Source organism: Hemitrygon akajei, chromosome 6 (assembly GCF_048418815.1).
Source record: "Hemitrygon akajei chromosome 6, sHemAka1.3, whole genome shotgun sequence".
NCBI classification, from domain to species: domain Eukaryota; kingdom Metazoa; phylum Chordata; class Chondrichthyes; order Myliobatiformes; family Dasyatidae; genus Hemitrygon; species Hemitrygon akajei.
Window position 1 is genome coordinate 9,833,085 of NC_133129.1, and position 24,712 is coordinate 9,857,796.

The 24,712-nt window shown below is 44.9% G+C and overlaps 1 protein-coding gene across 1 annotated transcript in view; it reads left to right on the forward strand.

Annotated features, from left to right (window-relative positions):
• cplane1 (ciliogenesis and planar polarity effector 1) overlaps positions 1 to 24,712 on the forward strand; it is a 349,043-nt gene that overhangs the window by 68,841 nt on the left and 255,490 nt on the right. The window contains exons 9-15 of the mRNA XM_073047849.1: positions 245 to 427; positions 5,968 to 6,217; positions 14,544 to 14,678; positions 14,949 to 15,661; positions 16,502 to 16,713; positions 21,585 to 21,665; positions 21,807 to 21,956. Coding sequence (XP_072903950.1) covers positions 245 to 427; positions 5,968 to 6,217; positions 14,544 to 14,678; positions 14,949 to 15,661; positions 16,502 to 16,713; positions 21,585 to 21,665; positions 21,807 to 21,956 — 1,724 coding nt within the window. The remainder of the gene's footprint in view (positions 1 to 244; positions 428 to 5,967; positions 6,218 to 14,543; positions 14,679 to 14,948; positions 15,662 to 16,501; positions 16,714 to 21,584; positions 21,666 to 21,806; positions 21,957 to 24,712) is intronic.

A 24,712-nucleotide genomic window follows, 5' to 3' on the forward strand; every position in this document is an offset into this window, starting at 1 on the left:
GGGTTACATTGCTGTGCCAGGTGCTGTTCTTCCATCATTTGTTTATCCTCACTGTGGCAAAGGAGACTGGAAGGTTAGTGAGGTGAGAATTTACTCTTCCGTTCTGTGTCCCTAGATGCAGTGGGTTCTGCTGCTCCCCCACTCTATCCCCAGCTTGGGTCACCCCGCCCTGACCTCTATGAACCATGGGAGGTTGTGCTGTGGCGGAAAGATGTTGACAGTGACTGTAAGCTCTTTCCTTCAGATCCTACTGGGTGGGAGGAGTGAGCTGGACACATGATGCCCTCTTCCTCGCCTGTGTACTGGAGCGTGGATCAGTGCTGCTCCTGTCCCGACTCGGGGAGCTGATGACCCTCACCACATTTGGCAGCTCTGTGGAGTTTGGCCCAGCAGAATTCATCCCCCTGCATCCATTAATAACATACAGGTATGATGCTTCATCTTTCTAAAAGGAACCAGTTATAATGAATGTATGTGAGAGAGGCAATACAAGAACAGGGACAATGTTGAGCAAATTTTGCTCTGTGTCTGGATTCCCAGCATCTGTAGAATCTCTTCTGTGTATGATTTGGTGCTCCACCGCGAAGTCTGTTTGAGGGCTGCTAACCGGAAGAAGATTAAATCTGCTTTTCGATGTGAGTTCAGTGAGTTCCTCTCCCTTTGTGATCTTTAAGAATATAAGACATAAGAGGAGGATTTGGCCATTCAGCCTATCAAGTCTGCTCTGCCATTTGATCTTGGCTATCCATTTCCCTTTCCACCGTACTCTTCTGCTTTCTCCCTGTAACCTTTCACACCTTGACTTACAAAGAACCTATCAACCTCTGCCTTAAAAACACCCAGTTACCTGGCTTCCACAGCTGCCTGTGACAGATTCACCACTCTCTGGTTGAAGAAATTCCTCCCTCTATTCTGTGGTCGTGCCCTTTGGTCCTTGACTCCACAACTATGGGAATCATCTTCTCCATATTCACTCTCTCTCGGCCTTTCAACATTTTGATAAATTTTAATGAGATCCACTCTTATTCTTCTAAATTCCAATGAGTACAAGCACAGAGCCATCAAATACTCCTCATGTGATATGCCTTTCATTCCCAAAATCGTTTTTGTGAACCTCTTTGAACTTCTCCAATGTCTGTACATCCTTTCTGAGATAAGGGGCTCAAAATTGCTCCCAATAACCTGTGAGGCTGCACCAATGCTTTATAAAGTCTCAACATTACAGCTTTGCTTTTATATTTTAGTCCTTGTGAAATGAGTGCTGACATTGCATTTGCCTTCCTCACACTGACTCAACCTGTAGGTTAACATTCAGTAAATCCTGCACGAGGATGCCCAAGACTCTTTGCAGCTCGGATTTTTGAATTTTCTCTGCATTTGGAGAATAGTCTATGCTTTTATTCTTTCTACCAAAGTGCATGACCATGCACTTCCCAACACTGTATTCCATCTGCCACTTTGCCCATTCTCCTCATTTATCATAGTCCTCCTGCAGCATCCCTGCCTACTCAACACTGCCTACCCCTCCACCTATCTGTGTACGGTCTGCAAACTTGGCCACAAGGCCATCAATTCCATCATCCAAATCTTTGACATGCAATGTGAAAAGAAGTGGTCCCAATATGAATCCTTGAGGAACACCATTAGTCACCTGCAGCCAATCAGAAAAGGCTCCTTTTATTCCCACTCTTTGCCTCCTGCTAATCAGTCAATGCTCTAGCCATGTTAGAATCTTTCCTGTTATACCATAGGCACTTATCTTGCTAAGCTGTCTCACGTGAGGTACTTTGTCAAGGGCCTTCTGAAAATCCAAGCTCACAGCATCCACTGACTCTCCTTTGTCTATCCTGCCTGTCATATCTTAGAGAATTTCAACAGATTTATCAGGCAAGATTTTCCCTTGAGGAAACCATGCTGACTTTCCTCTGGAACCATGCCTGAAACTATTGATTCTTTAAAATCATTACCAATGCTCCACAATCTCATCAGCTAGCACTTAAAAGCCCTGGGGTATATTCCAGCTATCTGGTCCAGATGAGTTATCTACCTTCAGATCTTTCAGCTTCCCAAGCATTTTCTCTTGAGTAATAGCAACTGTACTCACTTCTGCCCCTGCCGCTCTTGAGCTTCCGGTGTATTGCTATGTGTCTTCCACAGTGAAGACTGATGCAAAATACTTATTCAGTTTGTCCGCCATTACTACCTGTAGCATTGTTTTCCAGTGGTCCGAAATCTATTTTCGCCTCTCTATTGCTCTTTATCTGAAAAAGATGTTTGGTATCCTCTTTAATATTATTGGCAAGCTTACCTGCATATTTCATCTTTTTCCTCCTTATTGCTTTTTTAGTTGCTTCAGTTGGTTTTTAAAAACTTCCCAATCCTCTAATTTTCCACTAATTTGTGCTCTATTATATGCTTTAATATTGGCTTTGACTCCCCCTGTCAGCCATGGTTGTGTTACCCTGCCTTTAGAACACTTTGGGGTATGTCTATACTGCCCTTTCTGAATTGCTCCCAGAAACTCAAGCCATTGCTGTTTTGCCATCATCCCTGCTGGTATCCCCTTTCGATCACCTGTGGCCTGCTCCTCCTTCATGCTTCTGTAATTCCCTTTACTTCACTGTAATACTGAAACATTTGACCTTAGCTTCTCCCTCAAGTAGCAGTCATCCTAAGGCTTCCCTTCCCTTAAGCTCCCTAATCATATTATTGCACAACACCCAATCCAGAATAGCTGATCCCTTAGTGGGACTCCACCACAATCTGCTTTAAAAACCCATCTTGTAGGCATTCTAGGAATTTCCTCTCTTGGATTCTAGCACCAACCTGATTTTCCCAAACTACCTGCGTATTGAAATCCCCCTTGACTATCGTAACATTACCCTTTTGACGTGAATTTTGTATCTCCTTCTGTAATTTGTAGCCCACATCAATAAATCCCATCAGGGTCTTTTTATCCTTGCAGTTCCTTAGCTCTACCCACAACGGTTCTACATCTTCCGATCCTGTGTCACCTTTTTCTAAGGGTTTGATTTCATTTTTTACCAACATAGCCATGCCAACTCCTCTGCCTAGCTGCCCAACCTTTCGATACAATGTGCATCCTTGTATCTTTGGATGTGAAGCTCCCTGCTATAATCTATAATTCAGACATGACTCAGTGATGCCCATAATATCATACCTGTCAATCTATAACTGCATTCCAAGATCATCCACCTTATTCTTTATACTGTGTGCATTCAAATATAACACTATCAGTCCTGTATTCGCTATCCCACTGTTACACTGCAACTCATCTCGCTATCTGCAATTTTGCCCTATCATCTGCCTGCCCTTTCTAAGTCTCACTATACACTGTCTCTTCTTGTATCCCAACTGTCCCATCCTCAGCCCTATCACTCAGTTTCCCATCACCCTGCTAAATTAATTTAAACCCTCCCCAACAGTTCCAGCAAACCTGCCTGCAAGGATATTGGTTCTTCATGGGTTCTGGTGCAATGTATCCCTTGTACATATCATACCTTTTCCAGAAGGGATCCCAGTGATCCAGAAGTTTGAAACCCTGCCCACCCTCTCCACCAATTCCTCAGCCACACGTTCATCTTCCAAATCATCCTATTCTTAACTTCACTGGTGTGTGGTGCAGTCAGCAAACTGGAGATTACTACCCTGGAGGTCCTGCTTTTCAGCTTTCTAACTAGCTCCCTTCAGGACCCCCTCCCTTTTCCTACCATTGGTATCAATATGAACCAAGACTTCTGGCTGCTCCCCCTCCCCCTTTAGAATGCTGTGGACCTGATCCAAGACGTCCTTGACCCTGGCACTTGGGAGGCATCATACCATCTGTGTGTTTATCACATCACAGAATCTTGTGTCTACTCCTCTAACTATGGAATCTCCTATCACCATGGCAGTCCTCTTCTACCCCCTTCCCTTCTGAGCCACAGTGCCTGCCTCAGTGTCAGAGACTTCGGTGCTGCAGCTTCCCCCTAATAGCTTATACCCCCTCCCACAGTATTCAAAGTGGTATACATATTGAGGGGAACAGAAACAGGGGTAATCTGCACTGTCTGCCAATTTCCTTTCTCTCTTCTTACAGTCACCCAGGTATTTGCCTTCTGCAACTTCGGGGTGATTACCTCTCTATCGCTCCTAACTATCACCTCCTCAGTTTCCCCTAGGAGCCAAAGGTCTTGGAGCTGCAGCTCCAGTTCCGAAACACATTCTGTGAGGAGCTGAGGTTTCGTGCACTTGCTGCATATGTGGCTATCTGGGAGGCTGCAGGTCTCCCAGGATTCCCACATCTCACACAAAGAACACAACACAGCCCTTGGAGCCATCCTTCCTGCACTAACTATATTCTAACAGATGAAGAAAAAGAAACTTATCAGATATATACCTCACCCAAGCCTGATGAGCCAAACCCTCTCCACTCTAACACTGGTGCACTCCAACAATGGCTGCTCCACATAGTCTACCTTTTTTTTTGCTCTTGCCAAAAATTGCTATTTGATTGGGCCACGGGAAAATGCCGAACGCCTGTGAACGCTCCTTTTTAAATCTCACTCATGGACTTCTGATTGGCCTCCTCTCTTGCTCCTGATTCAATTGGGCCACCGGAAAAGATATCTGCTGCTCTCTAACCTTCTAGCTCATATTCCTTCCCCTTCCCACTCCACCTTATTCTGGCTTATTCCCGCTTCCTTTCCAGTCCCGAAGAAGGGTCAAAACATCAACTGTTTATCAGTCTCTGTAGATGCTGCCCGACCTGCTGAGTTCCTCCAGCATTTTGTGTATGTTGGTTTTGATCTAGGCAGTTTCTAGAGTAGGTTACATGGTCAGCACAACATTTTGGGCTGAAGGGCCTGTAATGTGCTGTAAATTTCTATGTTCTGTAACAAAACCTCTCTGTTGAGGAAAACTCACTGTTTAGAGTTTAGAAGATTGCAAAGTGATCTTCTCAGTAAAGTGCACAAAGTTTATAAATACTTGCTCGTTCACTCCCTCTCAAATATCTCACTCTTGTTATGTCACTCACTCCATCTTTTCCTCACCTATCTCTTGTGTAACCCCCTGGTAGGCCTCAGGCTCACTCAGCTTGCTTCCGTCTCGGGGGAGCTGCCTTTGGGCCCTGCCAAACTGGGTAATCAGCTTGTGTAGACGCTGTGTGATGTCCCCACCCCGCCCAATAACAGACAGTACACCATATGCGATTAAATGAGTTCACTTTATAGATCTTACTGGAACTATGTACTTAATAGAGATACAATATAAAAGGAAAAGTAAAAGGTGCCAAACTTATCAAAGTCCAACCACTTCGTGCACAACCGTTGGAGCTCAGTTAACAAAGTCTTCTTGCCACCATTCGATCCCCTCCGACCTCCTTGACCCGCCGCCTGGGACCAACCACGGTGGTCGACCAGATGCTCCACAAATGAATACAATTCTCGTTTTCAGTAATTATAACCCAAACAAGCTCCGAGCGAAAGCACTCTCTCACCAGTTAGCATAACAAAGAAGCATTTTTACTTTTAACATAACAAAGAAGCCATTTTATTAGCCTTAGCAATAACATAAAAGAAGAAACCCCTTACACTTGTTTGAAGGGGCATTGTACAGGAGGCAGCATCTACCCTGGGGTAGTTAGTAACAGTGGAGTGCAGTGCGGCGCTCCCGTTAGCGCCATGCTATTATAGCTTTGGGTGTCGGAGTTATTATCAGTGTCCTCTGTAAGCAGTTTGTACATTGCTTCTCAAGCATGCTTGGGTTTTAGTTTCCTCTGGGTGCTCCGGCTTCTCCCCATTACAACGACGTACCAGTTAGTAAGTTAATTGGTCATTGTGAATTGTCCTCTGATGAGCTGGGGTTAAATAGATGTTTTGCTGGGCAGTGCAGCTTGAAGGGCCAAAGGACCTATTCTCAATCAAACAATAAGCATATATAAATAAATGTTGTGCTCTTTTACAGGCAGCCGGTGCCTCTGGTCGCTGACCACACACAGACCAGTGGCTCCCCCACTTCAGAAAGTGACTCAATGAGACAGCGCTTTTCCCTGGCAGCCCATCCTTGCCTACCCTACCTCATTGTGTCCGATGGTTACATGTTTACTGTTCTACGGTTTGCAGAACACGTTTCTGCATCAACCCTTCTGAAGTCCCTGTTACTGGACGTGACCCAGGGCCTAGAGGATGTACGGGACCTGCTGGTGAGCTCTGAGGTACGGATGTTGTATACTAGAGTCCTTTAAGTAATGATTGTTCTTAATGGATAGTAGATAGTAACTTTGTTGCTGAAGGTAAGATCAAGGAGGTTGGAGACTGCGTGACAGTCAGGAAGGGGAAAGGGGTTAAGGAGCCAGTGCAGAGTACCCTTGTGGCCATCCCTCTCAACAACAGGTACATCACTTTGGATACTGTCGGAGGAGGGGATGAGCCAATCAGAGGAAAGTCACAGTGGCTGGGTCTCTGTATTATGGTCCGGTCCGGAGCCCGCATTCCGGGTCTTGATCCGGTCCGTGGACTCCAGACTCCGGGTCTTGTAGCCATCCCTCCTTTCACCCTTAAGCCCAAGTAGGATCATCTTGGCTTAAGGAGGTGCACCTGAGACCTATTGGCTGGCAGGTGTATATAAGGGGCTCTGGGACTGCATCTAGTTGGGGGTTGTTCTGTTTGTCTTGTACTGGCTGTTCTGCCTTGTTTGTGCCATCCTGTTTTGACCCTGGCTTGCAGTACCCACTGTTAATCATCCAGTTCTGTAAGTCTGTTCTTGTAGTCATCCTGGACTGAGCTTCCTTCTGATCCCTTGCCTCCGTCGGGTAAGTAGGCTGGACTGCTGTTGCCCGGCAGGGGGATTCTGACCCTTTCCTACCCCTTGCTTCTGATGGGTTGTGCCCTGCATCCTGCCCAGGTACCCCTCGACCTGCCCTGGCCCCTGTGTTCCTGCCTGGGAGGCTGGGCCCTGCCCAGGGGGCTATCCTCCCAACATTCCTTGTTCCATAGACCCATCCTTTAGCCTAGCCAGGGTCCTGCCTTTGCCATGAACTCTCTGAACCCCAGGATCACCTTTGCATGCCACGGTCTCCCCATTTTGTTCTATCCTTTAGTTGTTCCTGTCCTGCCCCTAGTACTTCAGTGCCTGCATCCTGCATTTGGGTCCAGTCTCCACGTCCCCTTGTGACACTCTGGCTCTGGATTTGCCTCTCTGACTCAGAAGGGAAGGGGGAGAAGAGGCACTCTGTGGTGATTTGTTAGTTTGGGGAACAGACAGGAGATTCTGTGGGAGAGAACAAGATTCCTGGATGATATGTTGCCTCCTGGGTGCCAGGGACGAGGATATCTTGGATCAAGTCCTCAGCATTCTTAAGTGGGAGGGTGAAAAGCTAGAAGATGTGGTCCATATAGGTACTAGTGACATGGGTAGGACAAGTGACGAGGTTCTGCATTGGAGGTTCAGGGAGTTAGGTGCTAAGTTAAAGGGCAGGACCTCCAGTGTTGTGATCTCAGGATTGCTACCCATGCCACGTGCTAGTGAGGAAGATTATACAGTTTAACACGTGGATAATGAGTTGGTGGAGGGAGGGCATCAGATTTTTCTATCATTGGGCACTCTTCCAGGGAAGCTGGGACCCGTACTGAAGGGATGGTTTGCACCTGAGCTGGAGGGGTACTAATATCCTAGCGGAAATGTTTGTTAATGCTGCTTGGTGGGGTTTGAACTAGAGGTGCAGGGGGATGGGAACCAGAGTGCCAGAACAGTTAGTGGAGAGGTTGCGAAGGCAGATGTTGGCACGACCTCAGATCAAGTTAGGAATCAAAAGGTTGATCATGGTGCGACTAGTGTCCTCGTATATTTCAATGCAAGAAGTATCGTGTGAAAGGCGGATGATAATGCTGAAAGTGAGGTAGCTGGTTTACAAACAGAGACAATGTAGTGAGGAGAGGTTGTTGATGGGGCAAAATTGCAGTCAACAGGATGAGTTGCAACATAACAGGTGGACAGAATTGAAAAGGGTGAATACAGGATTGGAAGCGTTGTATCTGGTTGCACGCAGAAAACAGAATAAGGTAGGAGGACTTGTAGCACAGTTTCAGTTGGCAGGTATGATGTTGTAGGCATCACTGAATCATGGCTGAAAGAAGGTTAAAGCTGGGAGCTTCATGTGCAAGGATACACATTGTATTGAAAGGACAGGCAGGAAGGCAGAGGGGACAGCATTTCTCAGTTGGTAAAATGAAGTCATTAGGAAAAGGAGACATCGGCTCAGAAGGTGTTGAATCATCATGGGTAGAGTTAAGGAACTGCGAGAGTAAAAGACCCTGAGGGAGTTTTGTACAGACCCCACACCCCCAAACAGTAGTAAGATGTGGCTTACAAATTACAATGAGAGATAGAAAATGCATACCAAAAAGGCAATGTTACAACAGTCATGGGAGACTTCAATCAGCTTTACAGTCAGCATGGCTTTGTGAGGGGCAGATCGTGTCTAACAAGCCTGATAGAGTTCTTTGAGAAGGTGACAAGACATATAGATGAGGGTAATGCAGTGGATGTGATCTACATGGATTTTAGTAAGGCATTTGACAAGGTTCCACACGGTAGGCTTATTCAGAAAGTCAGAAGGCATGGGATCCAGGGAGGTTTGGCCAGGTGGATTCAGAATTGGCTTGCCTGCAGAAGGCAGAGGGTCGTGGTGGAGGGAGTACATTCAGATTGGAGGGTTGTGACTAGTGGTGTCCCAAAAGGATCTGTTCTGGGACCTCTACTTTTTGTGATTTTTATTAATGACCTGGATGTGGGGGTAGAAGGGTGGGTTGGCAAGTTTGCAGACGACACAAAGGTTGGTGGTGTTGTAGATAGTGTAGAGGATTGTCGAAGATTGCAGAGAGACATTGATAGGATGCAGAAGTGGGCTGAGAAGTGGCAGATGGAGTTCAACCCGGAGAAGTGTGAGATGGTACACTTTGGAAGGACAAACTCCAAGGTAGAGTACAAAGTAAATGACAGGATACTTGGGAGTGTGGAGGAGCAGAGGGATCTGGGGGTACATGTCCACAGATCCCTGAAAGTTGCCTCACAGGTAGATAGGGTAGTTAAGAAAGCTTATGGGGTGTTAGCTTTCATAAGTCGAGGGATAGAGTTTAAGATGATGCAGCTCTATAAAACTCTGGTTAGGCCACACTTGGAGTACTGTGTCCAGTTCTGGTCGCCTCACTATAGGAAGGATGTGGAAGCATTGGAAAGGGTACAGAGGAGATTTACCAGGATGCTGCCTGGTTTAGAGAGTATGGTTTATGATCAGAGATTAATGGAGCTAGGGCTTTCTTCTTTGGAGAGAAGGAGGATGAGAGGAGACATGATAGAGGTGTACAAGATATTAAGAGGAATAGATAGAGTGGACAGCCAGCACCTCTTCCCCAGGGCACCACTGCTCAGTACAAGAGGACATAGCTTTAAGGTAAGGGGAGGGAAGTTCAAGAGGGATATTAGAGGAAGGTTTTTTACTCAGAGTGGTTGGTGCGTGGAATGCACTGCCTGAATTTGTGGTGGAGGCAGATACACTAGTGAAGTTTAAGAGACTACTAGACAGGTATATGGAGGAATTTAAGGTTTGGGGTTATATGGGAGGCAGGGTTTGATGGTCAGCACAACATTGTGGGCTGAAGGGCCTGTAATGTGCTGTACTATTCTATGTTCTAATATGCATTGGAAAATCAAGTTGGTCCTGGATTCCAGGAGGGAGAATTTCTAGAGTGCCGACGAGATGGCTTTTATGAGCAGGCCATTGTGGAGCCCAGTAGGGGGATCAGCTACTCTTCATTGGGTGTCTACAATTAAACGGACTTGATTAGAACTGAAGGTAAGAGAACTCTTTGGGGCAAATTAACCCTAAGTGGAAATTTGAGAAGGAGAAGCTAAAGACAGATGTATCAGTATTACAGTGGAGTAAAGGGAAATACGGAGGCATCAGAGAGGACTTGGCTAGAAGTGATTGGAAAAGAACACTGGCAGAGATGATGGCCTAGCAGCAGTGGCTGGAATTTTTGCAGGCAATTCGGAAGGCACAGGATATATATGTTGCAATACTGAAGGAAAGATGATACAACCATGGCACACAAGAGAATTCGGAGCCAACAGAAAAGCCAAAGAGTGGGTATATAATAGAGCAAAAATTAGTGAGAAGTTAGAGAATTGGGAAGCTTTTAAAAACCAATAGAAGGCAACTAAAACATGAATTAAGAAAGTAAAGATGGGATATGAAAGTAAGCTAGCCAATAATATTAAAGATGATATCAAAAGTTTCTTCAGATACATAAAGTGTAAAAGAGAGGCAAGAGTGGATATCGGACCACTGTAAAACGATGATGGAGAGGTAGTCATGGGGGACAAGAAAATGGTGGACGAACTGAATAAGTATTTTGTGTCAGTCTTCTCTGTGGAGGACATTAGCAGTATGGTGAAAGTTCCAGGTGTCGGGTCATGAAGTGTGTAAAGTTACCAGAACTAGAGAGAAGGTTCTGGGAAAACTGGAAGGTCTAAATATAGAGAAATCACCTGGACCAGATATTGTTCACTCTAGGCTTCTGAAAGAGCTGGCTGAAGAGATTGTGGAGGCATTAGTAATCTTTAAAGAATCACTAGGTTCTGGAATGTTTCCGGAGATTGGAAAATTGCAACTGTCACTTCATTCTTCAAGAAAGAGAGGCAGAAGAAAGGGAACAATTGGCCAATTACTCTGGCCTCAGTAGCTAGGGGGGGGGGGGGGGTGGATGTTGGAGTCAGTTATTAAAGATGAGGTCTTAGGGCACTTTGAGGCAGATGATAATATAGGCTGTAATATAGAATGGTGTCAAAACTCTTGGAATTCTTTGAAGAAATAACAAATAGGATAGACAGAGGAGAGCCGGTTGATGTTGTGTCCTTGGATTTTCAGAAGGCCTTTGACAAGTTGCCACGCATGAGGCTGCTTAACAAGCTACAAGCTAAAAAAGGTTGAGAAACACTGATATAAAAGCAAATATGTACTTGTATATTCTATAAAGCACTGGTGAGGCCTCACTTAGTGTCTTGTATGCAGTTCTGAGCTCCTTATTTTAGAAAGGATGTGCTGAAACTGGAGACGGTTCAGAGGATTTTCATGAAAATGATTCCAGGATTGAATGACTTGTCTCTTGAAGAGCATTTGATGGCTTTGGGTCCGAATTCACTAGAATTCAGAAGAATGAAGGGACATTTCATTGAAACATCGAATGGTGAAAGGCTTTGGAAAAAGTGGATGTGGAGAGGATGTTTCCTTATGGTGGGAGAGTCTAAGACCAGAGGACATAGTCTCAGAATAGAAGGGCGATTTTTCAGAATGGAGATGAGGAATTTCCTTACCCAGAGAGTGGTGAATTTGCAGAATTCTTTGCCACAGGCTAGTCTTTATGTATATTTAAGGGTGAAGTTGATAGATTCTTGATTCGTCAGGGCCAGTGACCAGTGATCACAATATGATTGAGTTCAACTTGAAATTTGATAGGGTGAAAGTAAAGTCTGATGTAGCAGTATTTCAATGGAGTAAAGGTAATTGCAGTGGTATGAGAGAGGAGTTGGTCAACGGAAATTGGAAGGAGCTGCTGGCAGGGACGTCAGCAGAGCAGCAATGGTGTGCGTTTCTGGGAAAAATGAGGGAGGTGCAGGATAGATGTATTCCAATAGTGAAGAAATACTCAAATGGTAAAACTGTACAAACCATGTTGACAAGGGAAGTCAAAGCCATTGTAAAAGCAAAGTAAAGGGCATACAACAAAGCAAAAATTAGTGGGATGATAGGAGATTGGGAAATTTTAAAAAACCTGTAGAGAGCAATGAAAAAAATCATTAGAAGGGAAAAGATGAAATATGAAAGCAAGCTAGCGAATAATATCAAAGTGGATAGTACATTTTTTTCAAGTATGTTAAAAATAAAAGAGAAGTAAGAGTGGATATAGGACCGCTAGAAAATGAGGTGGGAGAAATAATAATGAGGGACACAGAGAAGGTTGATGAACTAATTGAGTATTTTGCATCAGTCTTCACTGTGGAAGACATTAACTAGTGTGCCTGACATTGTGTATGAAGGAAGAGAAGTGGGTCCAGTTACTATTACGAGAGAGAAGGTGCTCAAAAAGCTGAAAGACCTAAAGGTACACAAGTCACCTGGACCAGAGGAACTACACCCTAGGGTTCTGAAAGAGGTAGTGTTAGAGGTTGTGGTGGCATTAGAAATGATCTTTCAAAGATCATTAAACTTTGGTATTGTGCCAGATGACTGGAAAATTTCAAATGTCACTCCACTCTTGAAGAAAGGAGGAAGGCAGCAGAAAGGAAATTATAGACCAGTTAGCCTGACCTCAGTGGTTGGGAAGATTTTAGAGTCAATTGTCAAGGATGAGTTATGGAGTGATCTATGGTGACACAGGACAAGATAGAACAAAGTCAGGGAAAATCCTGCCTGACGAACCTGTTGGAATTCTTTGAGGAGAATACAAGTAGGATAGATAAAGGTGATGCAGTGGATGTTGTATTTTTGGACTTTCAGAAGGCCTTTGACAAGGTGCCACACATGAAGCTGCTTACCAAGTTACGAGCACATGATATTACAGGAAAGTTACCGACATGGTTAGAGCATTGGCTGATTGGTAGGAGGCAGTGAGTGGGAATGAAAGGATCCTTTTCTGGCTCGCTGCCAGTGACGAGTGGTGTTCCGCAGGGGTCTGTGTTGGGACCATTTCTCCTGCTCCTATATCTTATGGTCTTATGGAAAGGATGTTTCCTATGTTGGGAGAGTCTGGGCCAAGAGGGCACAGCCGCAGAATAGAGGGGCGCCCTTTCAAAATAGTAATGTGGAGAAATTTCTTTAGCCAAAGGACGGTGAATTTGTGGAATTTTTGCCACATGCAGCTGTCAAGGCCAGGTCAGTTGAATTTAAGGCAGAATTGATAGGTTCTTGATTGGACATTTCATCAAAGTTACAGGGAGAAGGCTGGGAACTGGGGTTGAGGAGGAGAAGAAAAAAGATCAGCCATGATTGAATGGCAGAGTAGACTCGTTGGGCCAGATGGCCTAATTCTGCTCCTATGTCTTATGGTGTAATGGCATGAAGGGATATGGGGAAAAGGCAGCTGTTTGGAGTTGAGAGGAAAATTGGATGAGCCATGATAAAATAGCAGAGGAGACTCGATAGGCCGAATGGCCTATTCTGGTCCTATATCTTATGGGCTTATGGTCGTAAACATTTGGAATAAAAGCAGAAAAAGTCTTTTCTCAAACATTAACACAGATATTGCTGTGATGCTGACTATGCCAGCACTTAATGTGTGTATTTCAGATTTTCAGATGTTCATTCTTGGTTGCAAGTGTTCATGAGACAGAAAGGAGGTACCAACCCAGAAAGAGGGCTGCAGTAGACCATTCGGTCCATTCAGCAAGCCTATATGTGATTGTTCCCTCCCTGTTTCTGACTTCTATTGATACTGACTCAGTAGAATTCCCTCCAGGACTCTCCCTGATACTCTCCCTGATTAGCAGCGCCACTTCTCCACTCTTTCATCTCCCTCCTTGTCCTTTATGGAACATCGAAAGCTTCAGCAGCCTGTTCTGCCCTTGTGACAGCCACCTCTCTGAAATGGCCACAAAGTCATAGTGTGTGTTCTATGTGTTTCATAGAACATAGAATAGTACAGCACATTACAGGCCCTTTGGCCCACAATGTTGTGCCGACCTTCAAACCCTGCCTTCCATATAACCCTCCAACTTAAATTCCTTATTCCATGAGAGCTCCTCTCATTCCTCTAAACTCTTGAGTATATACAGTCACAGTCCACTCAATCTTTCCTCCTTTGACAAGCTTTCCATCCCAGAATCTTCACTGTACTCTCTCTATGGCGATTCCATTCCTTCTTGGGCAAGAAGACAAAACAGTCCAGGTTCCCCAGGTGATATTGATCTGCTCACAGAGGATTTAGTAACATTGGTCACCATTACCCCACCCTGCGAGCTCCATCTGCCATCACATTCCCCCTTCTGGTTCCCCTCCCCAGCTCTTTCCCTTTTGTCCATGGTCCACTATCCTCTCCTGTTCATCATTTTCAGTCCTTTGCCATTTCTACCTATCCCTTCCCAGCTTCTTACATCATACTTGCTCTCCCGTTCTGTCATCTACCTATCACCCCCTCACCTGTTAACTCTTGCTCCATCTAGTCCCTCCCACCCTTTTTATATTGGTTATCTCCCCTGTTCCTTTTCAGTCCTGATGAAGGGACTCAATCTAAAACGTTGACTGTCCATTTTCATACCAGCTATTTCCCCTCTTCCTCCTGAAGAAGGGTTTTGCTCCGAAATGTCAGCTGGCTATCGCCCATCTTCCTTTCCAGTCCTGATGAAGGGTCTCCACCTGAATCATCGAATGCCAATTTTTCAACACAGATGCTACCTTACCCACTCAGTTCCAGCTCGCTTGTGTGTGTGTGTGGCAGCAGCCTCCTATCCCACTGTCCTCATTAACACTGGCTGTTCTGTTGTAGGGGGCAGACCCAAAGCGCCGGATACCACTCATGACTTCCCTGAGCAGAAGTGTCCTACAGGGATGGGGAACACAGGATCCCGGAAAGTGGACACCCCCTCCATTCTTAAAGGACCAAAAATCAGAAGACGATGAGGTACAGATTTGCTGAAGTTGACACCGTGTTCATTGTCTTATGTTGATCTTCTACATATTGTTGTTTTATAAAGTATGACATGTTCCTCACCATGATGAGGGAGAGGGGAAGTTAGTGAGGGGAGAGAAAGAGAGAGGGGGAGAGATGGAGGGAGGGAGAGAGATGAAAGAGATGGAGCAATAAGAGAGTGGGGGAGAGATAGAGAGTCATGAAATGCATTTCACGGTATGTTTTGATATTTATCTTTACTGCTTCTCATTGCATTTTCAGGCTGAGGAAGGTGATGAATCTGAAGATGATGCTCCATGCCCCAGGGGTCACAGCATGATGGACCAGGGCCACCTGGAATTTGCCTCCATGTTTGACACCCTCCATGCCAAGCAGGGTGAACAGGCCAACCAGCTGGAGGCCAAGCTGGGACAGGTTCAGAACAGCCTGTTGCTGGCCTGGAGTTTGGGGATGTCCATGAAAGAGGTTGAGGGCAGGCACCTGCTCATGCAGTACACAGTCCGCGCCATATTGCAGTTTGCCCGCCTGCTTCCATTTGTCCCGGCCTCTGTGCCGAGCTCAGTGGTAAATGTGAAGGGTAAACTGGTGAGCAAAGCCCTGAGAAGAAGCTCTGGCATTTACCGGACCCTGCAGCTGCTGCAGTATTTCCTGACTGTGCTGTACTGGGACTCGGTACACAAACATTGCCTTGCTCACGTGGTGAGCCTCTCATCCGGCATTGTGAAATTAATCCTCTCAGGAAAGTTGGGAGTGTCACCCTCCTCACAGTCACTCCTGAGCAGCCTTCTGGTGCTCAAGCTGTCTTCTCTCCATCTGAATGCAGTGTATTCTCTGCAGGCTGAGAACACACAACGCTCCCAGAACACTGTGTCCACCTCCCTCCGAGCAGCAGATCCTGAGAACAAGCTTTGCAATCTCACGCTAATAGAGCTGCCTTTTCAGACCATGCAAACTGCCCAGGCGCCATCACACAGGTAAGAACAGTAATTGTCACAGGAGTACTCATGGATATACTGTTTGGAAATGATTTGATGAGAGGCAGTAATCTGGGATTATGAGAAGGTTTGAATCTGTCTATGGAATGTGGCCATCCTAGTCCTTGAGGAGATGGTGTTTGATGCAACCTTCTGGTGAAGGTTTCCCACAGGACTACTGGATGGGTCTTCCTTGATCTGGAGCTGCCAATAATTAACAATAGTGATTATATCTTCAGGTCAGTACTTAGAGGGAAACTGATGGAGGTGATTCTCCTGTGTATCCACTCTCCTTGTCCTCCTTACTGGTAAAGCCTGAAGGTCAGCAATACTGCAATATTATTTATGAATGGTATAGATTGCAGTGGCGAAGGTTTGGTGATGGACAGAGAGACAGAGTGGGGAATGGTTTGGTGATGGACAGGGAGGCAGAGTGGGGAATGGTTTGGTGATGGACAGAGAGACAGAGTGGGGAATGGTTTGGTGATGGACAGGGAGACAGATTGGGGAATGGTTTGGTGATGGACAGGGAGACAGATTGGGGAATGGTTTGGTGATGGACAGGGAGGCAGAGTGGGGAATGGTTTGGTGATGGACAGAGAGACAGATTGGGGAATGGTTTGGTGATGGACAGGGAGACAGATTGGGGAATGGTTTGGTGATGGACAGGGAGGCAGAGTGGGGAATGGTTTGGTGATGGACAGGGAGGCAGAGTGGGGAATGGTTTGGTGATGGACAGGGAGGCAGAGTGGGGAATGGTTTGCTGAGGGACAGTTTCGGGATGAAGTTGAGAGTGTCTTTTTAACGTTCCTGTAACCATTTTGTGTCTGGCTGGTGCAGGCTAGCTTTTATCTGGCGACTCTTGTACCAACATGTGTTGCAACATCATTCCCATCTCCGGAAACTCCAGAGACAGTCAAACAGAGGCAGCACCAGGAAGAAACTTAATCGTGAATTGGATATCCTAACATCAGTCCTTTCCCAGGCTCAGGCTGCCCTGCAGACAATGGGAGAGAGACTGGGAACACAGCGGCAACTCAAACCATTCATGGGTAAGGGAATTCTTGAACATCCAGAGCAGGAAAATAAAAACTAATGACTCTCAGCTGGTCAGGTCAGAATTGGACAGATGGAGAACAGGATCATTCCACTGGGAGATGTGGGTCAGATCCTGGTCAGCATCAAACATGTGGGATAGCACAGAGCCCAGGTGAGCAGTCAAGCTCACTGTATCTGCTTCTACCACCACCCCAAATATTCCTCAGATCCCTTTAACTCTCTTATTCCTGAGTTGAAACCTGTATAATTGTACCGTGGAGAGCATTCTGACAGGCTGCATCACTGTCTGGTATGGAGGGGCTACTGCACAGGACTGAAAGAAGCTGCAGAGAGTTGTAAATCTAGTCAGCTCCATCTTGGGTACTAGCCTATAAAGTACCCAGGACATCTTTAGGGAGTGGTGTCTCAGAAAGGCAGTGTCCATTATTAAGGATCTCCAGCACCCATGGCATGCCCTTACCTCACTGTTACCATCGGGTAGGAGGTACAGAAGCCTGAAGGCACACACTCAGCGATGCAGGAACAGCATCTTCCCCCATGCCATCCAATTCCTAAATGGACATTGAACCCTTGGACATTATCTCACTTTTTTTAATATACAGTATTTCTGTTTTTTGCACATTTTTAAATCTGTTCAATATACATATACTGTAATTGACTTATTTATTATTATCATTATTTCTATTTTCCTTATTTTTTGACTCTTCTAGATTATGTATTGCGTTGAACTGTGGCTAAGTTAACAAATTTCACGTCACATGCTGGTGATAATAAACCTGATTCTGATTCTGATACCCTGAATGCACCTGCCTCTACCATCACCTCAGGCAGTGTATGCAACTTAAAAATATTCCTCAGATCACTTTAAATCTCTTATCCCTGAGTTTAAACCTATACCCAAAATGTGTTTGTTTCTACTACCACCCCTGACAGCACTTTTACATAAAATAAAATTCCTCACTTTATTTGTCAATACACATCAAATCATACAGTGAAATGTGTCGTTTTCATCAAATCAAAGCAGTGAGGGTGTGTTGGGGGTAGCCTGCAAATGTCACCAAACTTTTAGCACCAACATAGCATGCTCAAAATGTACTAATCCTGACCCATATATGACTTTGGAGTGTGGGAGGAAACCGGAGCATCTGGAGGAAAGCCATGTGGTCATGGGGAGAAAGTATATATTTGCTGAAGTTTGAATCGAGCTCCAATCTTCCTGCTGGTGCTGTAAAGCTTTGCACTAACTGCCACTTAAACCCCAATCTTGGCTTATAACTGAACTCCAATCCAAGCAATCTCCTGTGCACTCTTTCTAGCACAATCTTAGCCATCATGTAGTGAGAACTGTCAGCCCTACCAGTGTTAGTGGTGACCTAGGTTCCACACAATCTGAAGTGTACGCAAAACTCCAAATGTAGCCTATCTAGAGTTTTAAAAAGTTGCATTAGGAACAACCCTAACCTTCTGACTTTTGAACTCAGTGCCTCGACTAATGGAAGCAAGCATTCCACAAGCCTTCTTAATCGCCTCATTGACCTGTGTAGCCACTTTCAAGGAGCTATGTACCTGGATCCCAAGACCTTGCCCTTAACAGTGTACTGTCTCCCTGCATTTGCCCTACCAAGATGCAAAATTCACATTTATCTGGGTTAAACTCCATCTGCCATTTCTCAGTCCATATCTGCAACTGATCTATGTTGTGCTGTATTCTTTGCCAGTCTTCTACACTATCCACAACTCCATCAATTTTAGTATCATCCACAAATTTACGAAACCACCCGTCTACGTTTTCAGCCAGATCAGTGATATACATTACAAACAGCAAAGGTCCCAGCACAGATCCCTGTGGAACTCCGCTAATGAAGAGATGAAGGGATTAAAAGTAACATTAGCAAATTTGCCGATGACACAAAGCTGGGTGGCAGTGTGAAATGTCAGGAAGATGTTATGAGAATGCAGGGTGACTTGGACAGGCTAGGTGAATTGGCAAATGTATGGCAGATGAAGTTTAATGTGGGTAAATGTGAGGTTATCCACTTTGGTGGCAAGAACAGGAAGGCAGATTACTATTTAAATTGAGTCAAGTTAGGAAAAGGGGAAGTACAACGAGATCTAGGTGTTCTTGTACATCAGTCAATGAAAGCAAGCATTTAGGTACAGCAGGCAGTGAAGAAAGCTAATGGCATGCTGGCCTTTATAACAAGAGGAATTGAGTTTAGGAGTAAAGAGGTCCTTCTGCAGTTGTACAGGGCCCTGGTGAGACCCCACCTGGAGTACTGTGTGCAGTTTTGGTCTCCAAATTTGAGGAAGGACATTCTTGCTATTGAGGGAGTGCAGCGTAGGTTCACAAGGTTAATTCCCGGAATGGTGGGAGTATCATATGTTGAAAGATTGGAGCGACTGGGCTTGTATACACTGGAATTTAGAAGGATGAGAGGGGATCTGATTGAAACATATAAGATTATTAAGGGATTGGACACACTGGAGGCAGGAAGCATGTTCCCACTGATGGGTGAGTCCAGAACTAGAGGCCACAGTTTAAGAATAAGGGGTAGGCCATTTAGAACAGACATGCGGAAAAACTTTTTCACCCAGAGAGTGGTGGATATGTGGAATGCTCTGCCCCAGAAGGCAGTGGAGGCCAAGTCTCTGGATGCATTCAAGAGAGAGTTAGATAGAGCTCTTATAGATAGCGGGGTCAAGGGATATGGGGAGAAGGCAGGAACAGGGTACTGATTGTGTATGATCACAGTGAATGGCGGTGCTGGCTAGAAGGGCCAAATGGCCTACTCCTGCACCTACTGTCTATTGTCTAATTACAGACTCCTACTCAAATAGTCCCTTCAACTCTGTCTTTTGTGTGCAAGCCATTTCTGAATCCAAAAAGCAATTTTTCTCTGGATCCCATTCGTCTTAATCTTCTGGATCACCTTCCCATGAGGGACTTTTTGAAATGCTTTACTAACATCCATTTAGACAACATCCACTGCCCTACCCTCAATCAATCCTCTTGTCACCTTGTCAAAAATCTCAATCAATTTGGTAAGGCACAACCTGCCATGCACAAAGCCACGCTGGCTCTCCCTAATTGGGCCATGAATTTCCAAATGCTCATATATCCTATCTCCAAGAGTTTTCACCAGCAATTTCCCTACACTGTCATGAGACTCACTGATTTATAGTTCCCAGGATTTTCCCTTGTTCCCCTCTTAAATAGAGGTACAACATTAACTACTCGTTAGTCCTCCAGGACCTTGCTTGTGGCTGGAGAGGACACAAAGATACTGGCCAAGCAATCTTGTCTGTTGCCTCCTTCAATGACCTAGGGTAAGTTCCATCAGGCCCTGGGGAATTGTATGGACTTGTACTCCTTCGGTGGCCGAACGCTTCCTTCTCCTTGACCATTAAATGCCCTAACTTATATCTATACGCTCTGCACTGATTTTGTCCATGTCCTTTTCCTTGGTAAATTCTGAAGCAAAGTACTCATTAAGAACCTCACTCACATTCTCTGCATCCCAGCAAATGTTCCCCTCTATATCCTTGAAGTCCCACCCTCTCCCTTGTTATTCTTTTACTCTTGATGTATGTATAGAATGCCTTGGGTTCACCTTAATCCTACTTGCCAAGGACTTTTCATACCCCCTCCTGACTTTCCTAATTCCCTTCTTTAGTTCTTTTCTGGATTCTTTATACTCCTCATGTGCTTCATTTGATTCTGACGTCGGAAGCTTTACATACGTTGCCTTTTTCTTGACTAAATTCATCACCTCTCTGGACATCCAAGGTTCTCTTATCTTTCCATCCCTGTCCTTCCTTCTAACAGGAACATACCTTTCCTGTACTCTGTTCAATTGATCTTTAAACATCCTCCACATGTCTGATGTGGACTTGCCAGAGAAAAGGTGTTCCCAGTTAATGCTTGTTAGTTCCTGCCTAATGCCCTTGTATTTTTGTCCCTACTCCAATTTAAAATACTCTCACAAGGACCACACTATCCTTATCTATAGCTATCCTGAAATATAAGGAATTGTGGACTCATTGACTGTTCATCTACTGAAAGGTCAGTCACCTGGCCAGGCTCATTACCCAACAGCAGGTCCAGTACAGACCCTTCTCTCACTGGACCATCCACATACTGATTAAAGAAACTTTCCTGGATACACTTAACAAGTAAACCCCTGACACTAAGAAGGTCTTGGTTTATATTAGGGAAGGTGAAATCCCCCATGACAACCCATTACTTGTACACATTTCCTGGTGGATATGCAATGTCCTGGTGGCTATTCAGGGGTCTGTAGTACAATCCCATCAGTGTGATTCCACTCTTTGTTTTCCCAAGTTCCACCCAAATGGACTCAGTGTCTGAGTCCTCCATTATGTCTCCTGAGTGCAGTTGTGATATTGTTCCTTATTAGTGGAGCAACTCCGACTCCCCCTCTTTTACCTCCTCCGTCTTTTTTGAAACTTCAAAAACTTGGCACATTAATCATCCATTTCTGCCCCTCTCTCAACCAAGTTTCAGTAGTGGCTACAAGATTGTAGTTCCACGTATTGATCCGTACTCTAAGTTCATCACCTGGCCGTGAGGTTTGCTAATGCTACTTGGGAGTAGCATTAGCAAACCTCGCGGCCAGAATATTGGTTTCCCTCCAGTTCAGGTGCAACATGTCACTTTTGGTTTGTGTGGTGTTTTACAAATCACAAATGTCCACAGCACCTCGCAGTGGAAGTAAAATCAACAAAAAGATCATGAAAGATTGCCGTTTCTCTCCTGGTGGAAGCTGCACCCAGTAGACCTTTCTGCCCAGTCTTAAAACAGGCAACCAAGAATGGCTTCTCAAAACAGCTCCTTTCTTTGCAGGTGAGGAGCATTTCCTTTTGGGCTCCTACCTGGAGTCTGTGCACATCTGGAAGACTGCCATGCAGGAGGAGATAGGCAGAGGTAAGGGGTGCATTTCTGGCACAGTCCTCTCTGGAAACCTCATTCCTTGTCTCCTGTCCTCATCTTCCTCTTCTCCATCTTACTTCCTGTCTTGTTCTATGCCCTTAGCAGTGGACTATCACCAGTCTTTTCTGGTTGCAGGAGGAAAGAGACTGGTCTACCTACAGACTAGATACAGTCTGGCCATTCTCTACACTCACCTGTACCTGTACAACCTGAGTGCTGCCCAAGACCTCTGCGAACAGCTTCTGAGGCACATGCTGAGTACAGAGCAGACAAATGTCTCCCCAGGTGAGAAACAAATAACCCCCATTACAGTGGTGGTTATGATGGTCTGGAGTGTGTGGGGATGTACTGGGACTCTATAGTCAGCACATTTAATGTATATAGGGGGTCAGTTAGTGTGTTCACTGGGGAAGTTAATGTTTTCAGTTTAACACATGGGACATATAAAGTATATGCCTCGGTACAGTGTATACTCTTTGGGTGTACACCGGGTGGTTTAGTCTGTACCCTTTGGGACAGTTAGTATGTGACCTTTGGAGCAGTTTGTATGTACACTTCAGGACACTGGGTACACTGGAACTGTAGTGTGTACGTTGTGTATACTTTGGAAAATTTAGAATGTACACTTTGGGTCAGTTAGTGTGTATACCTTGGGACAGGTAGTGTGTATATTAGGGACTGTCAGTGTGTACACTTTGGGTCAATTAGTGTGTATACTTGGGACTGAGAAATGTACACTTACCATTACAAGGGAGAAGGGGCTCATAGAGCTGAAAAGCTTAAGGGTACATAGGTCACCCGGACCAGATGAATTGCACCCTAGGGTTCTGAAAGAGATAGTGGTAGAGATTGTAGAGGCATTAGTAATGATCTTTCAAAAATCATTGGACTCTGCCAAGGAATGGAAAATTGCGAAAGTTACTCCACTCTAAGAAAGGAGGAAGGCAGCAGAAAGCAATTATTGACCAGTTAGCCTGACCTCAGTGGTTGGGAAGATGTTGGAATCAATGGTTAAGGATGAGGTTATGGAGTACTTGGTGTCATAGGTCAAACTAGTTTCCTTAAGGGAAAATCTTGCCTGACAAACCTGCTGAAATTCTTTAAGGAAATTACAGGTAGGACAGGTAAAGGAGATGCAGTGGTGTTGTATATTTTGACATTCAGAAAGACTTCTACAAGGTGTCACACCTGAGGCTGCTTACCAAGTTAAGAGCCCATGGTATTATAGGAGAGTTACTGGCATGGTTAGAGCATTTGGCTGATTGGTAGGAGGCAGCGAGTGGGAATAAAAGGATCTGTTTTTGCTTGGCTGCTATTAACTAGTGGTGTTTCGCAGGGTTCAGTGTTGGGATTAGTTTTTATGCCGTGTAACTCTCGCTTTGGCTAGTAGCTTAATATAGGGGGTGATAACCTCCAGCCCGGTCAAACTTAAGAAATCTTGTTTGGGTGGATGCTGCGCGATGTGTCCGTTACAAGTCAGTACCCAAAATAACAAACAGTACACAATATGCGATTAAACGATTAAGCTTTATAACTCTTACTTTGTCTATATGGTTGGTAAAGAAACGGGGGGAAAAAAGAAAAAAAAGGACCCAATCTTATTAAACAGTCTGTTGCACAAAGTTGGAGCTCACTGATAAGTCAATTGTTCACCATCGATCTCCTAAGATCGTCGCTGCCCTTCGGACCCTCGCTTCGAGTCCACCCTGTCTGGTGGTCTCTCAACTCTCTCCATTCGTGTCTTCTCTCCTCATCTCTCCCCGGCAGAAGCCAGATTCACAAGACAGGGCAACAAAATCCTGACTGGCTAACATGCATCCCACAGTCCCGTTGTCTCCAACCATAACCCAAGCATTGCTGCTACAGAGAAACTGTTACCTCAGCAGTGAACATTACAGAGAAGCCATTTCATTAACCTTAGCAGTGAAACTTTACAGAGAGGCCATTACAGTGCTTTACAGCTGTATATGAATGATTTAGATGATGGAATAGATTTTAACTGACATGTGGCTGTTGTGTTTTACTATTTATTGTTATGTTTATTATTTAGTGTTGCATTTGTTATGTTATGATTGCACCGCCCCTGGGAAACGCTGTCTCATTCTGCCCTGCAGAGCTGATGTATAGTTAGAATGACAATAAAGTTTTTGAATTTGAATCTTGAATCTTTGTTGTCAAGTTTGCAGTTCATACGAAGATTGGTGGAGGGGCAGATAACGTTGAGGAAGGTAGCTAGAAAATGAGGCCAGATAAATAATAACAGAAGTCAAAGAGATGGTGAATGAGTAATTTGCATTAATCTTCACTGTGGAAGATAAATGCAATGTTAGTTTCAAGAGGTCTAGAATATAAGAGTAGGGTTGTGATGCTGAGGCTTTATATGGAATTGGCGAGGCTTCACCTTGAGTATTGTGAACAGTTTTGGGCTCATTTACGAAAAGATCTGCTGACATTGGGGAGGGTTCAGAGGAGTTTCACAAGGATGATTCTAGGAATGAAAGGGTCATCATATGAGGAATGTTTGATGGCTCTGGGTCTGTACCTACTGGAACTTAGAAGGATGAGAGGGATCTCAGTGAAACCTTTTGAATGTTGAAAGGCCTAGACAGAGTAAATGTGGAAAGGGTGTTTCCCACGGTGGGTGATTCTAGAACAAGAGGACACAGCCTCAGGAAAGAGGGGCGTCCATTTAAGACAGATGCGGAGACATTTCTTTAGCCAGAGGGTGGTGAATTTGTGGAATTTTTTTTTACCACAGGTAGCTATGGAGGCCAGGTCATTGGGTGTATTTAAGGCAAAGATTGAAAGGTTCTTAATTGGCCATAGCATCAAAGGGTACGAGGAGAATTCTGGGGAGGCCTAGTTGTTGGGTGTATTTAAGGCAGAGCTTGATAGCTTGTTTGGACATAGCATTAAAGGTTGCGAAGAGCAGGCTGGGGAATGTGGCTGAGGAGGGGAGGAAAGGCTCAGCCATGATTGAATGGTGGAGCAGACTCGATGGTTAAAATAGCCTCATTCTGCTCCAATATCTTATGGTCTTA